General features: G+C 45.9%; 1 protein-coding gene across 13 annotated transcripts in view; it reads right to left on the minus strand.

Moving 5' to 3' along the window:
- KALRN (kalirin RhoGEF kinase) overlaps positions 1 to 17,658 on the minus strand; it is a 532,117-nt gene that overhangs the window by 23,152 nt on the left and 491,307 nt on the right. For 10 of the 13 annotated variants that reach the window (XM_075430793.1, XM_075430792.1, XM_075430790.1 and 7 more), the window contains 5 exons: positions 15,403 to 15,574; positions 10,978 to 11,216; positions 9,848 to 10,095; positions 6,518 to 6,641; positions 5,124 to 5,183 (listed from right to left, as the gene is read on the minus strand). In XM_075430793.1, coding sequence (XP_075286908.1) covers positions 5,124 to 5,183; positions 6,518 to 6,641; positions 9,848 to 10,095; positions 10,978 to 11,216; positions 15,403 to 15,574 — 843 coding nt within the window. Of the gene's footprint in view, positions 1 to 5,123; positions 5,184 to 6,517; positions 6,642 to 9,002; positions 10,096 to 10,977; positions 11,217 to 15,402; positions 15,575 to 17,658 lie in introns of those variants that run through there. The other 3 variants (XM_075430796.1, XM_075430795.1, XM_075430797.1) reach the window with 3 other exon arrangements.

Here is a 17,658-nt window from a genome sequence, read left to right on the forward strand (position 1 = left end):
GACAAGCAGCTCAGCATTTTGTAAACACTTCATGGCACTTCTTGTTCACTGAGTTAAAATAAAATATTGACGCCTTTGCAGCTGCTGGTAGCAGAGTCAGCAGCATGTTCCTTGCTCCCTTGCTCAAAAAAGAAAAAGAAAAATATTAATGATTCTCAGAAAAAATAAAGAAATTAATTACACAGGACTGAAGCCAACTCTAATTTGTAGGAAAAGATCTATCAATCTAACTAGGTCAACTTTTACTTTGAGACTTTTGGAGGGACAAGCTCGCAGTGTCACCTGCCTCTCCTCCCCCAAAAAAGAAACAAATTAACAAGAGAAATTTTGTGATAAAAGGAGTGAATAAGGATCCCACTACACATGGGTAGATGCTACCAAAGGGAAAATACGATTTAAAATGAGAGGATGGTATCTGATGAAATGTCCCATGGCATCAGCCTTTTGGTGGGGCTGGGGGATGCCTTCTGGCACCCAGCGTGGATGGGCTCAGCTGCCTTTGAGACTGAAGGAGAAGCCACAAGCGCTGCTGACTGTTGTCCGCGCATCTGTGCAAAGCAAAAGTCCTCTTGCCGTGGTCACGCTCTTGCTGGGAGGCCCTAAGGGCTGGTGTGCTTCAATGGCTGTAGCTGTGGATGTCTCTGGTACTCCAGGCACCGTGTTGCAGCACTCTACCCCCTTCCTGCAGATGAAGTAGGTCACTCTTCCTCTTCCACAAGCTAAACCACCACACCTGTGCTGCCAGCTCAGGCTACATCACACCTGATGAGCCACCCTCCCGGTCAGCCTCAGCAACCCCTGGCCACTCGGGGCAGCAGGACAGCAGTGTCACCCACGGAGGCCACCCCAGGGAAACATGGGAGGTTCTCAGGATTGTGCCTGTTCGTACTGTGGTAACAGGCTGGGAAAGTCTTTCTTACCAGTATTGTACAAGATCTCGCCAAGAGAGTATGTTAGATCTGCTCTGGAGACGGACGACTCAAGGCAGGGGGTGAAGGCATTTGCCTAAAGCACTCGGGAATTCTTGGCCTGAGCTGAGCGTTGACTTGGAGCCAGTGCTGTAGCCACCAAACCATTACTCAAACACTTGGACTGGGGCAGTGCTAACACAATATTCTTCCCTACAGGATGTTTCCTAGTCCTTATCTTCCTCTAAGTGTCTCTGAGTAGTTCTTAACATGCTAAAATGTCATAACTGAAAAAAATAGATGATGAAGCCCAACTTACATACCTTGGCAATAGCCCAGCTCAGTTATCTAGTGATGGCATTTCCACTGACTCGGGGGGGGCCTGGACTTCATCGCTCGTTTGCACAGCCAAGAAACTGGAACAAACCCTAGACACTGGGTGACAGTTGTGTGTTGGTCAGGATTAGTCGTGATGCATTGCAGTTGGAGTCGTGCTGTGCAAAACAAGACGTCTGGAGCCATGTCAGAACCCTACCTGTGAGGTCCACCCCAAAGCCTGGAAGAGCTGCTGCTGAATTTAGTAAGACTTAGCTCAGTCAGGTCTTCTGACATCTGGAAGGACATTCACTTAGACAAGAGAGGCGGCCCAGTGGGATCTGCACAGCTGACTTCTGAGCCCTTCAGCAATATTGAAACCCCATGAGATGCTGTGACACAGAATTATAGGGCAGTTAGCTGCATCATTGTCCCGGATCGCAGACTTGGGTGTGGATGATACTTATTGATTCACAAGGGCATACACCTTCTTCCCAGAAGTGGAGCTGCCTGTCCCTGTGCAATTAGCTACAGACATGTGGAAAAGGAGTCTCTGATCTTTCTTAAATATAGGTTACTCCTATCCCTCACATGGCTACACATACTCCTGAAGTGCCTGCTCCTACACTCACATGCCTAACAGGTGAGTTTGCACCTTCTGTTTTGTGAAACAACAGCGCAAAGCAGAAAACTAGGGGGAAAAGACCCAAATTCATTTCCATCCTTATGCCCTTTCATTACATATTAGTAAGCAAAGAGAAAAGAAACAGCCACCAAGAGATACTATTTCTGGTCAAAGTTACAATGAATGGAAAGTTCTTCAGTGCCAGCATGTCCCTGTGTGGGCAAAAACACAGCAATGATATTTTAGCTCTTTTACGATGTCACCCAGAATTTCAGTTTCCCGCTCGCACTATATATGATGTCCACATTTCTTTCTGCCCATGTTTCCCCTTGAAACAAAGGCAAAGTGCTTCAGAAATCTGGAATCTGCTCACCAGATACGCGATATTTTACAAACCACAAGCAAAGCTAGAGCTGAAAGACCACAGTAGCTGTGGGACTTCATGGATACTACAACCAGCCTGCTGACTTATTGACAGTGAGTAGGCTGGAAGTAAATTGCACCGACATTTCCAAGTAATTAATACGGCTGCTTTGCATTTAGAGACTGCTCTCTCTGTTCTAGCACGGGGTGCATGTTCTCGTGCATGATGGGAGGAAGAGGGATGTCAGGGGTGACAGTCTGTAAGAGCAGCCGGGCGACTTGCCCTGTTCTTACCTGGCTGTAATAATTGCTGCAGACGACTCCGCCTTAATGACATGGGTAGGGCCTCGTGCGCCTCTGAATGTTGGCGGCCAGGACACAGCTCCCCGACCAGCACTCCCAGAGTCTACACAGTCCATCGCGTGCTGAGCCAGGTGGGAGGATGAGGTCGTCCCCCTCCTCGGGCAGCCAGCCTCGCTGTCTCCAGCTCCCCGGGGAGCTCGCCAGCGGCTCCGCACGGAGCGGGGAAAGGAAAAACAGGCGAGATGCTGGTTTTCACTGCACACACAGGCTGGGATGGAGGGGTAGCACAGCTGTTTAACACTTATTCAAGCCTAGGACACAAAGCCTAAAAGACCCGATGAAGCCCCCAGCCAGGCTCTGGCAGTGGAAGTAGCTTGCCTTGCCTCTGATTTAGTGAGAAAAGACTTTAGCTCCCAAGGCCTTCACACAGTTCATTTCTCATAACACATTTGAAAAGGAGCATCCAAACACTCATAATGAACAGAAAAGGAGAACAACTGTGGCTTCCAGTAGGGAATACCCCAGACCTTTACAGACCAGGCTTCCTCATGGCTGCTTCTAGGGCTTCACGAGCATTTTACGAGCCGCCCTTGCTCTGCTCTCTCTGGATGATTTTGTGTGGTTTATACTGGGTATCAGCAATCCCTGCCCCCAATATTTCTTAGCTGGACCAACGAGCTGACCATGCTCACTGCCGGCTGCAGACATACTAACACCAGCACAAAGCGAGGGCTGTGCTGCTCCTTGCAGGGCAGTGTGACCTTAGTAAATCACCTCCACAACTGCACTCTTGTTTTCTGCCCCTCTGCCATTGTAAACATTTGCTCAGCCCCAAAGAGTTTTGCTCAGGAGCAGACTTGGGCTTTCTAAGCCTCGAGGAACACTGGGGCTCCTGGGGACTGCAGTGCGGCATAGTGACACACTGTCACCTCCAGGAAGTGACCTGGGAGATGCAGGACAGGGCTTCTGAGCATACATCAAGTCACATACCAGGCACATTGTTACTCCTCTAATAGGAGATCCACACCACAGCTAAGACTGCAAATCAGCATCTTTTGATTTAAATAGAAAGGGTCTTACCTCCTGAACTGAGGAGCAGCAAGAACAATGGACTGTACCATGGTAAAACAACCAAATCAAACAAAAAGACCCACGTGGAGCATGCCAGAACTGTCTAGAAATGCTGACAGTGTAAGGCCTCAGACACCTTCCACTGACAGTCTTAAAACATCTGGGTTTCCTCCTATTGAGCAAAGTCAAAACACAGAAATCCTCTGCAAAAAAATGTCGATTCTCACCCAGCTCCATACACTATACCTGTATCTCAGTGACCTTTTACTCCACAGGGCAATTTCCAGTGCTCTAAAGCTTACAGAGACTCCTGTGCAGTAACTGGGCAGTGCCTTGTAACAAACACACGTAGCTGTTACCCGTGATTGGCAAAATGCTCCTTGAAAATGCAAACAACACTCCTGAGAGTAACGCAGCTTTACTGGTAAGCACCATTCAACCTCTAGGATGTTGGCTGGGTCAGAAGCTTTCCTTTAGTACCCATCCCCTTCTCAAAAATCTGTTTATTTGCGCCAGCACAATTAAAAGAGAGCCTTCAAGCTTAGCAGCTGAGGTGGTGCATCTCCATACACTTCTCCCTCTTTTTTCCCCTTCCCAGAAGGAAGATGAGCTTTCTTTTGTGGGCTGTTTACAGTGCAGCCTGGCTAACAGCATCCTGGAGATCTGCTGGGACACACGGACATCCCTGTTCTCCAGCCACATGCCCCGGCATCTCTGCAAAATCGCTTGTGTCTCCCTGAACCTCGTCCTTGCCTGTTTCAGGAGGAAGCTCTTCCAGCCTTGCACAATGCATACAAATGCTCGCTGTGGTCACTCTGCACAGAAAAAAATAATTGGCCCTGCAAGGTATTAATTGAGGAGAACCAGAACTCTTCATGATTTTACGCTCTTTCGGGCTCTCTCAGCAAGTCATGTCTCGGTCACTCCACTAGAACTGGTGGCTTCACACTGGAAAAAGAGTAGTGTAACGTATCATGATTTGGGTCCACCTGCCTGCACGAGCCTTGTCTGCGATACGGGTACATTCCCGCAACCAGTTTTACCATCCTCCTTCAGTGCCTTTCTAGAAATGCAGATTCCCACTATGCTAGGAGAAAAAAGAAATGTTGCCTTTTCTGATCGTCTAGATAAAGCACTCGTCATGGTGCAACATTGTCACACGACCCTGACTAGCAGCTCAGCACCTATTCCCAGGGCAGGTGGTGTTTTTAATCCAGTAAGCTGCTACATTTATCAGCAGTAGACAGGCATGCATTATTGTTTCAACGAGTGAGGTTCCAGGTGGGAAACAGCTACGGAGGGTGGCTACAGTGAGCCTCCAGCTCAGCAGGAGCTTGCTCCTCAGCTTCCTCCACTGCTCCCACCGCAAAGGCAGGTCAGTGCTCAGCAAAACCGGAACTGGCGCTTTGTGTGACTCACAGTTAATTGACACGTATGTCCACGAGCGATACAGACCCACCAGCTCCCCGCTCAGCAAGGGCATTTCAAAACAGGCACATGTTCTCGGAAAAAAAAATCACAAGGATGATTGTCTCTACCTCCATGCTAGTATTGGGGTCAAGGTCATCACACTCTGATTCCTCTGAGCTGTTTGTCTCCTTGTTTGGCAGCATGAAGAGGAAGAAAGAGAACAAGAGGTTAGAAGAGAGATTGGTTAGACAGGGCGGAGCAGCACAGGAGTTGTGAGCAGCATGGGAATGGGCAACAGTACGGAAAATGCTCTTGAAAAAACAAACAAAACCCAAACCGACAGCAAACCGAGGGAAGCAAAGGCAAAGACATGCTTTTGCCAGAGAAGCAGCAGTGATTCTGCAAGTCGTTCAGGTAGTAAAAACAGCGAGGAAGCAGCGGGAGGAAGAAGTGTGGCCACCATGCTGGAGCAACCGCGTCCCTCGGCCCCAGCCCTTCGCCGGCCGGCTGCAGGGTGGCCGCGCAGTGGGTGCCAGGGCGCCCGGGTGGCGGTGGCTGGGATCCCCCCTCTGCACATGCCGTGGCGATTTCACTAGGCTTACAAGACGGAAAGCCTCCGCAAAGGAAAAAACTTAATGACGGGCTCTCCCCGAGAGGGGTGGATCCGAAGGACATGCTCAAGTGCTCTCCTGACCCAAGGCTGGGCTTTGGTTGTGTCAAAATCACAACAAGTGTCTGCTTGCCTCTGCCGGGAGGGAAAGCCCCAGGTTAGTCCCGAGCAGGTCTCATGGTCGGTTTATAGGGATGGATCCTCTGAACTGGAGCACAGTGGTCAGGCACCCAGAGCAGGAGATTGGAGCTTAACCCCACAGTTCTCAACCTTTTCCCTACTGGGAGATCTCAGAGAGAGAGACAGACACAGACACACACACACACAGACACACACGAAACCCTCGCCTGGCGAGACTGAGTCAGCCTCTCTTCCCTGTCTGATAGCATGGAAAGAAAAGGGTCATTGAGACCATCTCCCCAGACCAAAAATCTGAAGCATCTCATGGTTGAGAATCCCTTGTCTTAAGATGGGGTGAAATACTGGCCTAAAGAAAACTCACCAACTTCAGTAAGGCCGTTGGTTCACCCAGTGGCTTTCTCACTGCTGCAGCTGCTCTGACGGAGCTGCAGGTTGGGCTGGGTCAGAGATCAGTAAATCGCTATTCTCCCCGTTTTAAGAACTGTTATTTAACCTTATATATAGGTTTCTTTGATAAAGACTACTTACTTGCATGTGGGATGCCAGGAAAAAGAAAACGAAAAACAAAGGCTGCATTTTATCTTGCATGCAAAAATCCTGCTAAAATGGGTACTACAAAATAAGAAAAAAAAAAGATAACTGAAGTGGGATAAAAACAAAAAACAAACCCAAAATCACCGCCCCCTCCCTCTCTCAGGAGAGGATGCTGTAGGGGGTGAAGAGGATGGGAAGCAGGAGAGCAGCACACAGCTTTCAGATGGCCTTACTCACTTTAACAGAGACTTTGTTCCCCAGAATATCCTTGGATTTACGTGGCCCATTGGCTTCGTTTTTGCCACTGCTCTCCTTTTCCGCCCGCTTTCTCATGCGCAGGGTATGCCAGGAACATGACTTCCTGTTGTACCAAAAAACGCAGCAATCAAACGGCAAATCAGAGCAGGAGGGAAGGCTTTGGGAAGGGGAACCAGCATCCACATTCGCAACTACTGCAGTTCCCTAGAAGGTGAAAGCCACCGGCAATAAGCCTGTCTCAGTCTGAGCAATGAGAGTTGAAGTTAAAAACCAAACCGAACAGTTCTGCGAAGCAGATGTTGTGCCACGTGTGCTGTTCAAATGCATGGAGCAGGAAAAAGATGCCCATGATGGAAGCAGGCAGCTAGAACTCTGTCATCTGGTTTCAGGGGCTTTGCCTTGCATTGCCACAAATCAAAATTTATTTCACTTTTGCTACAGTTAAAAGGTCAATTTTGTCCTCAGTCTTCTTGCTTAAAAGCAGTGAAACAAATATAAATAGAGGAGAACGGTCTTAACAGATTACTCAGTAGAGAAAATTAAAAAAAATTACAAAATTGAAGGTGTGGCTCCCTACATGTTGCTCAGGACGTGAATAGCTCAACAAACAGGAGCTCCGTCATTAACTTTCCAAGAGGCAAGTCACATCCTAGAACGCTGTGCCTGCCTCTCAAGACCAAGAATTTCCCATTTGATTTTGCCAATCCGGTTAGAGAGGACAGCAGTCGGCCCACGGGTTTGGGCTAGCAGGCACCATTTCCAGCACACTTTGCACCCCGCATCACTGCTCCTATCACCTTACTCTTGGAAAAAACCAAAACTAGACCATGTCACCCTTTGTAAGAGCAATGCCGTGTTGACAACATGAATTGCATATCAAAGCAGACATAAAAAATTAAGAAGAAGCCAAAATAGTTCTTAATATGGATTTCATTTGTTTTAAACAGTGGACAGGCTGGGGGGGATTTGGGAAGGGGTATGTTGTCCAAAGCGGAAAGCTCTCAAAACAGCAGTGTGATGAGCTGGGATCCAGGTTCAAAGCATCTGCCCACCTTTAAGTCATGCAAATTTGATTTGCATGTTTAAGCCCAATGTTTGGCACATGTCACGTCTACAGTACCTTGATACATTTTACAAAGCAAGTTGCATGTAATCCAGCGATCACCTGCGATGCCAATAAAACGCAGTAGGTTAGCAAGGTAGGACTCAAAGGACGCCCCACACAGCCGACGCTCCCCCGTGAACACCGCGTCTGATTCCTGAGCGGTTTTTGGTTACACCAGCACCTGATGGCAGCTGTACAAGAGCTCCAATTAAAAAAAAAAAAAAGGAACTAACGGCCTCCCACCAGCTGCCTGCCACTGACACAGGACTGAACTGGGTCGTATCGACTGTTTGGCAACCAGGATCAGTGTCCCCACTGCAATCGGCTGCCGCGGGCAGTCACGCTGGAGCATCAGAGCATCCTGCACGTCTCGGCCGGACCCTAAGTGCTGTCTGACACTGAGCGCTCCTGGAGGAGGTCAGAATTAGATGTGCGGAGCAGAGGAAGTTATCCAGCGCTTCAGGACTGTTACCTTTAAGATATGGTAAGAGTCAAGGTCGTGGCTGATGGACTCCCCGACCCATCGGTGAATAATACGTAGTGCCACACTACTGGATTGACCACAGATTTGTGTACAGTGTTTGTCAACAGAAGAAAGAGTTTTATAACGTATATTAATTAGTCAATATGATCTGGCAGGCTACACAGGGCTGAAGACAACACCTGCTCCTGGTCGGTTTTTACCCATAGGACTTCTATTATTCAAGCATCTTTCTGGTTTCAGGGTTGTTTTAACTAATTTGAGTCTGAACATGTGATTTAAGACTTTAAATCTCACTGCAGTGAGAAAGAGAGAAGTGCAATGCACCTGTCTGTCAATTTAGTTATGCCTTCCTGGCCACAATTCATACGACTGCATAATCTGACGCCGAATTTGACCGTACAGCTGCCATGAAATCAGTGTCTTCACCCGGAGCCTGGTGCCGTAGGTGAATGTAAGGGCACGTGGCTGCGTGTCGTGGTCAGAGAGGAGCCCGGGAACGGCCATGGCGGAGGTGCAAGAGGGGTGCTAAGCAATTCCTTTGGCTTAACATGCAATTCGTAGCTGCATTCATTGCTGACTGACAGGCAGAGTCATCATTTCTCTTAACTGAAACTGCAGCAGAGATCAAATTATTATTTTTGGTGAATCTGTCACAAAAATCTTTCCTTGTGCTCAATTCTGCACCTTGAGGTACTCATGTAAGGGAACACAGTTTGTAGCATATGCCATGCATTACCGTCCAGTCATTTTAGATGTTAAAAGAAATCAACAGATATTACTGAAAAGAGGGTTGTACCTTCTGTGTTTAATACCAAAAAACCACTTTCTTGCATTAGTCATTTCAGACTGACAAATTTCTAAAAATCAGAAAAGAAAAATATATATCCACACATTTGTTAAATAAGCAACAAAATGTTATAAACAACAACAAAAAAAAACAAAACCAAAAAAGGGTCAAACTAGTTCTTTTACCTCATTAAACATGCTCATGGGGAAAATTTATTTTACATATTTAAAATAGTACATTTAAAATTAGTTACATTACAGGTACAATGATGAACACTGCGACTATCCATTATATTGCACAACCTGACTTCATCAATATGAGTTTGTTTCTTTGCTTTTTTTCTTTTTAAATAGTGCAAAATATTTTATACAGGAATGTACTTGGATGGGGATCTTGCAAACCAAAAAAATATATTACAAAAGTTACTGCGAACAGAAAAAAAACCCAAACCAAAACAAAATAAAAAAAAGATACAAGCTGTACAAGGAAATTGCCATAGACAATAAAATTTCTCCTCCTTGAGAAGCGAACCTCAGTCCAACACGGGGCCTGGATTTTTTGTGGGGTTTTTTTGCTAGATGCTGTTATAACCAATATATAGATTAGTAACTTAATACAACATAAATATAAGTCCAGTCCAAGCAGGTCCATGTTGGTGTAAAATGGTGTAACATAAACCATATCTTTAACTGTCTATGCTTTTATTTCTTTCCAAAGTATAAACAAAACCCCACGAAATGAAAATAAGCGAAACCCGAGCTATCCACCATGGCTGCCCGACGCTGTGGATTGACCACTCAGCTTGTTCCAATGGCACTGTAGATAAAAATCAGCAGGAATTCCCTACCATTTGGGTTTGTTTATTTTTATTTATTATTTTTTTTCCTCAAAAAATCCACATAGTGCTCCCAGCGAAGCCAACATGGCACTTACTTGATGCTTCCGTCGCTATTATCTGTAGTGGATTTAGTGAGGGGAGCCAAGATACTGCCGGGGATCCATCCTTCAGCAGCTGGAGAGTGGTCGTTTGCAGGCTGGTACACCAGGAACATGTTCTGCTGGTTGATAGCAAGGATCTGAACCACCTCGCCCTGATTCACACAGATCTCATCCTCCTTCAGTGCATAGTAATCTTTAATCACCACCATGGAAGAGGTCCCATTGCACCCTCCCAAATCAGTCTGTGAAAATGGACACAACAGAAACCGGTGAGCAGGCGGCGCTGAGGAACCCGCCTTTTCCAGCAGCAATCCCACCACTTCATTTCCAGCCTAACTGTACCAGGGAAAAAGATAGAATCCACCTAAAGTTCACATGGGTAGAACAGGATTTTAAGGATCTGAAAGGCGGCAGTAATCTGATACAAATCCATCTCCTATTTCATATTAGATTTCACAGCTGCTAAGCAAGGGTGCCCCAGCCACGTTCTCATTTGTGTGGTGTTGCAGATGGATGATGTGTGCCGAGCCAAATCGGGAACTACCAACAAGGCTCAACGTTAGAAGCTGAACGAATGCTCACACATCTCATGATCTTAAATATAGGTCATGTTGGAAAGTGGCTTTGGTCAACCGCAGCCAGCAGCAGGGTCCAGACCCCGCCAATGGTTACCGACTCTGGTGGTTTGCGTGCGGTGCACATGCACCCAGATCATAACTTTCAGCTGGCACCCTGAGAGGTGTTACGTGGCGAAAGGTCTGAACTCTTCTATACCATCACAGTAGACCCCTTCAGGAATGGTTAATGGATAACAGAGAAGCCTGAATATTGCCAGTCCTGCAAATGGACATTCAGTTCACCAGGTCTGCAAACACAGTGCCCCGAAAACCACTGGGTTCAGTGCTCCAGGCTCAGGCTCTGTCTCTGTTTCCCAGCTGAAGTGCCACCCGTCTGGATGCCAGAGCTTTCACAGTCTCCGTTTAATCCCAAATCACATTACACCATCGCCTCAGTATGTTGATTCCTGTTGACCTGGTTAGCTGACAATTAAAGCTAACTTCACAGATTGTCTATGGTATAAGAAATAGGCTATGAGATCACGTTTTATCAGAGGAGCTCAGTACCTTGCTTTGTTCATACTTGTCTCCAGGCTGTGAGTGTTCATACCCTGTGCTGCCATTGGAGGTAGATATCTTCAGGGGTGGGAGCGATGGATTACGGCTTGTAGCCTTCAAAGGTTTCTCAGACCCTACTGGAACAGAAGAATAGGGTCTGCTGTTGGGCTGAGGGACCCTACCGGTCTGGGGCCTCAGCACTGCTGAGCTACTTTCTTTGCGTTGATACTCTATGGGAGACTGTAGCGCTGCAAAAGAGGACAAGAATTAGCTATATGCTTTCAATGACACCGCAAAGGGATGCAGAGAGTGTGGGGTGAGTCAGTTGGAACAGACATGGAAGCTGCAAACCAAATAGGAACAGGAGATGCCACCCATGGAAGCACATGGTGCGTTCACGGCTAGACCAGACACAAGCTGTTGTACTGCACGTGAACTGAACACAGCACTCCATGCTACTGCGAAGAACAGCTTCTCTAACCAACACAGCGGGCTAAAATATTTGCCATTTATAGCGTACATAATTGCATTCATTTTCTTTGAAATCGCAGAAATTAATCGCATCCTGTAGTCAAAATACATAAAGCCTGAATAAAAGATGCACAGCTCATTTACAGTGAATTTTGCTATCATCAGAAGACACAGGTCAAGGCCCGTAAGTCTCATTTGCGTATTCCCAAGGGAGTGTGACCACTAAACACTCTTCAGAAATTATGCACTGCAACTTGGCTCTCTGTGTGCTTTCTGTATTAACTGCTTTGGCTCAAGGAATCTGCTGGAAATGACCAGCAAGTGAGGAAGTATAGATGGCAGAAAGACATTAGTCCCAGCAGTCCAGACCTGTCCAGAAAATACCCACAAGCAATGTTAAACAGCTTAAGCCTTAAAAAAAAAAGACTGCTTGTGAGAGTGTACATTTTGTGGTCATGGAGAGAGCTTACACTGGGAAAAGGAAGGACAAAAATGCCAGATGGTAAAGAAATCAAGAATTTGTTATGTTTGGAGGAGAAGGGATCAGGGCTGGGACTCACAGTGAATGGGAAAGGAACAGATCTGCTAGGCTCAGACTACCATCTCCAGACCTATGGGTTTGGTTTTCACATGTCATGTGGCTTTAATGGATGATTGATGGTCAGTTAATACCGTGTACACGCACCAGACTAAACCTACTGGAATTCAGAGAGACCAGTCTAGCAAGAGACAGACGGAGGACATAATGCCACAGCGTCAGCCCAGCCAGGGAACCACAACAGAAGGAATGTCTTTCCCAACAAGAGGAAAAGGAAAGAAAAACAGAAAGGCTCAGCACCACACAGCATACTCTCCAGCATTCCCCTTCCAGAGAAAGGCAGGACTACTCCAACAAGAAATCACTCAATACTAAAGAACAAGAGACTAAGAAAACAATCAAGGAGGATGTCAGATCACCATTTTCTCCGAAAGGACACAAACATAGTCCTGTAGCCGTCTGGAAGATTACTTGGCTCCAAAACCCATGCAGTGACCCTTGTCACGGAAGGGCTTCGTATTTACGCCACAGCAACTACCAGTTTCACTCGCTTACCTCAGCTGCAGCTGAAAACGGTTTGGTCCTGCTGCAGATTAGCCACAGAGGAGGAGAAAGGTTGGGGAGAACTTTGACAATGGTTTTGACAGTGACGGTGACATTTTCCCAGTATATACAGCAGATTAGGCTGCGAGGTCTTTCACAGTAAGATCTGAATAAATACTTCTCAATCTATCTCAAAACAATCTGTCCTACTCGGTGTTTTTAAAGGGTTTTTAGCTGAGTGTCCACTTGTGACTACTAATTCCACCGCTAACTATCACAGCGATGCCCGGCTTCCAGCCTCCTGGTCAGCATCTGTTAGTACTCTTACGAGCTTCTGGCAAAAATCAGTGTCCACATACTTCCATGTTCTCTTTCTGTCTCAAAAACTTCCACAAAACATGATTTTAAACAAAGGTACAGATCAATAGCATTTTGCTTATGAACTGTGGATGCAAATACTACGCTTTGTACGTAGCCCCGCACTCTTTAGGGCTTCCCTGTTGAAGAGATAAAATCAGAGACAGCTTGGGCAAGAACTCACAGGGAATATTTTATTAAGTTTATGCAGCATTGGCTCAGTGTGGATTTAATATGATTTTAAAGACAGAAAACATCCTCTTTAATGAAATGCAAAGCTAAAGAACATATTTAAAGATTAGGCAGCCTCAATAAGATTACATCCTAAAAGCCACTTAAATTGTTCTGGACTGGACAGGCTTGACTGGATACAATATAATTTTCTTGGATCTTATTTATAGGTTTAAAGTAAATCCTTAAGCCTGTGTTTTAATATAAGTCTATTTTTACTTCTAGCTTTAGAGATACTGACAATTATGTTCCTAACCCATCAAATTCCTTGCTGGCCTCACAGAGCACAGACTAAATAGGGCGATGAAGATGCTTCAGTAGAAAAAGGGGCTCACAGGGCGGTAAGTCCTGGGAGGATAAGAGTGAATATATTAAAAATAACACAAGGAGTAAGAAAGACGTAGAAGGGACGGAAGACCCCTGCAGTAGTGTCTGTGGAGTTCTCACAAGGTTTAAAAAAAATTTTCTGTAGCTAACCATTAGTGGAACTTATTTTTATTCCAATTAGCCCTCATTCAAAGCCAACAGCACCAACACAAAACCAGAACATTTTGGTACCAACTGGTCAAACTGGAAACCTCATATTGCTCATCTCACCAATGTATTTAATGAATCATTTTACACTGGCTATGCGAGGCTTTTTCTATTCCAAGTCACGAAAAGCCAATATTAAGTTTTGCAATCATGAGTGAAATGCTATTTCCCTTCTTATCTCAGCCCCAGTTCTCAAACTGTCACAGAACAGCCTTCGCGTGTAACCCTTTCCCAGTTAACTTCTGAAACGTAGATCTAAGCAAAATTAAAATTTTTTAAACCTTCATGTTGAAAAAGGGAACCTTAGTTTTGATGTGAGCTGAAAGAGTCTCTTCAGATTTTGCAATAAAAAATACTCAAAACCCAACACCAAAATCCAAGAATCAAAAAAGCTAACAAATTGTGCCAGGCCAAACCATTCTAATTCAAGCAAAGAAGTTTCATTATTGAACATGTATTAAATTTTAAAATATAAAACTCCTTTCCAACACAAGCTCCATAAAAAAAAGCTGTTTTGAAATGAATAATGCAAACCAGTTTTGGAAGCATCCAAAGTAATGATTCCCACTTTGTTACAACCAAACAAAAGAGGTACTATTTTTAGATTTTTCCTCCAGCCCTGGTTCCTCCTCTTTCCCTCATCCAGTCACAAGCAAGAACAAGCTGAAATTGTTAACTGCATTTGATTCCTCTGTATTTTCAAAATACACACTTCTGGTGATCATGTGTGTTTGTTTGTGTGGTTTTTTCAGAAATACAGCTTTAATGTGAAATACTATTTCAAGCCACCCCGAATCTATTCCTAAAGCAAAGCTGACGTTTTGGAAAGGCCCCTGCTCACGCGCAGCTCCCATGGTTCCTAGGAGAAACAAGCCCAGATGTTTCCTTGCCCTCTCTTTTGTTTTTGTTGAAAGCAGCTGCTGCCCCGCAGAGTTTGGGCCTGTCAGGGGGCGGATGGTGAGGCAGCCTTTGTCCTACCTCATGTCCTCAGCTTGTAGCACACGGTGACGTTGAATAGGAGGTTCCTGGGGATAAGCCTTGCTCTGAGTAAGCGGGAGATACTGTGTAGATACAATGGCAACCCAGCTTCAACATGTTCTTGGGAGGGGACTGGATTTAAAATCTCCCTGTAGAACGGAAAGCACCAGGCGACAGAGCCCTGCCAGTCCCGGCACTTCTAAAGGAACTTGCACAAAAGTACCACCCAAGGCACATCACCCATGGAAGGACTTGAGACCTGAACATGAACCTGACCGATATACGCAGGACAACTGCACAGGGCCCCACCACCCACTTACGCAGGGAGCTGGCAGGCTGCCAAAACCAGTCCACGAGATGCTGCTAATAGAGCCAGGCCAGAATGACCAGGGGTCTTTAATGCAAGATGGGGCTCCAGCAGCTTCTCCGGGTGGGCTCCAGGGCCATGCAGCAGTTCAGATCATGCTTGCCTGGCCCTTCTTCCATTCTTCACCTTCCCACCAGGCAGACCTGGCACGCAGGACAGAGACCTCTGCACAGTGGCACCGAGGTGGTCTCTTTTCAAAGACCTTCTGTAAATTATGAGGACACTTTCCCACATACTCTGTGGATACCACCTGACCCAGTACTTAATGACAGGCAGACCGGGGTCTAGTTTTCTCCTTGGGATTTTCCTTATGAAAAGAAGGTGCTGAATGTTTTTCTCTTAGAGGGAACAAAGACACAAAGATTCTAAATCTCATTTAGTGTCACAGTTTGGGAAACAAAGACCATGTACGTACCATTTAGGAAATCTCTTTGTGTGTCCAGGACCTGGTTGATGTCATGTACCCAAGCTTGTTGAATTTCTGGATTAGCTGCCTGTAAAATGACTCTCTCTGATGTTTCCCGGCCCATAAGAGCAAACTTGCAAGGATCATTGTCCACGTTTTCTTCAATTATAAGGTAGCTCATCTGAAACAAGCCAAAGTAAGCATGTGTTATATGGAGCATGGGTTAACATTACTCAAGAATCAGAACAGAACTGTTACGAAAAGTTCCTGAAAATAATTGAGTGCAATAACAGACTGTCAGATCACAATCAGAAGAATTTGCCTCATCTAGATTTAGGCAGATTAATCTTAAGCTTAAATATGATGCTTCATAAAGCTCTGACAGATGTACCAGACATCCGTCTGCCTTGCCTTGCATTACAACTTCTATTTTAAGGTAACATAGACCTGACTGATGTGCTAAAAATTTACTGTAACCTGTAAACAGAGTTAAAATGTTCCTATTAAGATGTTAATAAAGTCTATCATTCCTCAAATTTAAATAAGTGCTTACATTTCTTATCCTCCATGGGAAAGAAAGTCTCAGTCATTAGAGTATTTTAAAAATAGAATGGACCATGCACAGGGATATACCGAAAAAAAAGAGCAGTTCTCCCTTGATGCTCCACAGATCATCTTATTTCCAGCAGATTAGAGTCATCTGCGCGCAATCACTTCACTTGACTGTAGTCACAGATACACTTTCTGGAAATCTCATGGGTGGCAATTTCAGCTCCTGTCCTGCCCTTGTGAGGCTTCTGTTTAAGTGTTCCCATAACTTTACATTTTCCTGAGCTACCTATATTTATGACAGTAAACAAGAATAGGTTGGCACAGACTTTCAAAAAAAGAGAGAGAGTCTTCATGTCAAAAGCAGACAGCTCTGAAGACTAAGGCAGTAACGTCCCTCTAGAAGAAGTCTATCTCCCGTTGCTCTGAATATCTGTCAAGGTATGGAGAGATCCACTCCACATCTGAATACTGTCCAGCATTCAAATTGCAAGATGGAAGGATCCTCTTCCTTATCTTCTAGGGGTCCCTGTGAAGTTAGGGGGACATGCAGGAACTCCTCTGACATGGGTACAAGGAAAGGGACAGACAGTGAGCCTGGACAATGTTCTTCCTCCTGTTCTGAGCTCTTGCTCCTCTGGTTGAGAGTCAAAGCAAGCAAGTCAATCCTGGTGTGACTCCAGGAAAAAGACTTGTAGGTCAGAGTCCCTCACCTCCTATTTGTATCTCAGGGAGATGCGTTTGCCAAGGCTGCCCACTTAGGTATTTCAAGAGTCTGAAAAGTATCCAACTGAGAAGTATCCAAGAAGGGATGTGCAATTTCTGAACGCTAACTACCTCACTGCATTAAAGAAGGGTTCCTCGCTAATGTAGGACATCCAGCTGAAGCGTCTATTACAGTTTGAGCATGACAGATCTTGGAGAACATTATTTAGGGAGTCTCATCTCCCTGACAGACCAGAACCATTTGAAGTCAAATGCACTTCTTACTCTAACAGAGAGGCCACTGTTCACAGTCACTGCTGTGACACAGAGGAAAGAAATGGGATCTCTGGTGCTGGCTAGGTCCTTCTGCTGTGTGGGAGGACATGACCAACAGGGAAACAGCCTACATCTCCCTGGGAGTGTCTCCCAGAGAACTGGGCAACTATGACTACAGATGATATCAAAGCTAGCCAAAGATGGCTACTCAGTCCTGATAACTGCTGCGAAGATGGGTTCTACCTGCCCAGCAGGATCTTGTCAGCGCTCAAAGGTCAACGACACTTGGTCCTAGCTGACAGTGTAAAGCCTCCTCAAACTCTGGCTCATGAACTCAGACCAGATGCAATTTCTGGACGCCCACTTTTAGGGCAGGGTTATGAAAGCCGAGTGATGAGGCAGCCTGTTTACATGACACCTTTGGACAGAGTGCCTCTTGACAGGGAATCACCCAGCTCAGGTTCAGGCTCCACTGCAATGTGAGGATGCCTGGGGTACAAGGAGGCAAGGAACGGTCCTGCTACAGGGAATGGTCCCGCACCATTGCGGGCCACAGCTCATCTCTGTGGGAAAGCAAGAGAGAAATGCCAAAGCAGACAGAAGCCGAAGCAGGGGTGGGGAGGCAGGGTTGGAGCTGCCGACACACAGCCTCTGCACTGCGGTGGGGGAGATGCACACGGGGCCTCGGGGGATCCCACGCTCGCTGTAGGCACTCAACAGGAGAATGAGCTGTTT

The sequence above is a fragment of the Opisthocomus hoazin genome, chromosome 9, assembly GCF_030867145.1.
Source record: "Opisthocomus hoazin isolate bOpiHoa1 chromosome 9, bOpiHoa1.hap1, whole genome shotgun sequence".
Taxonomy (NCBI): domain Eukaryota; kingdom Metazoa; phylum Chordata; class Aves; order Opisthocomiformes; family Opisthocomidae; genus Opisthocomus; species Opisthocomus hoazin.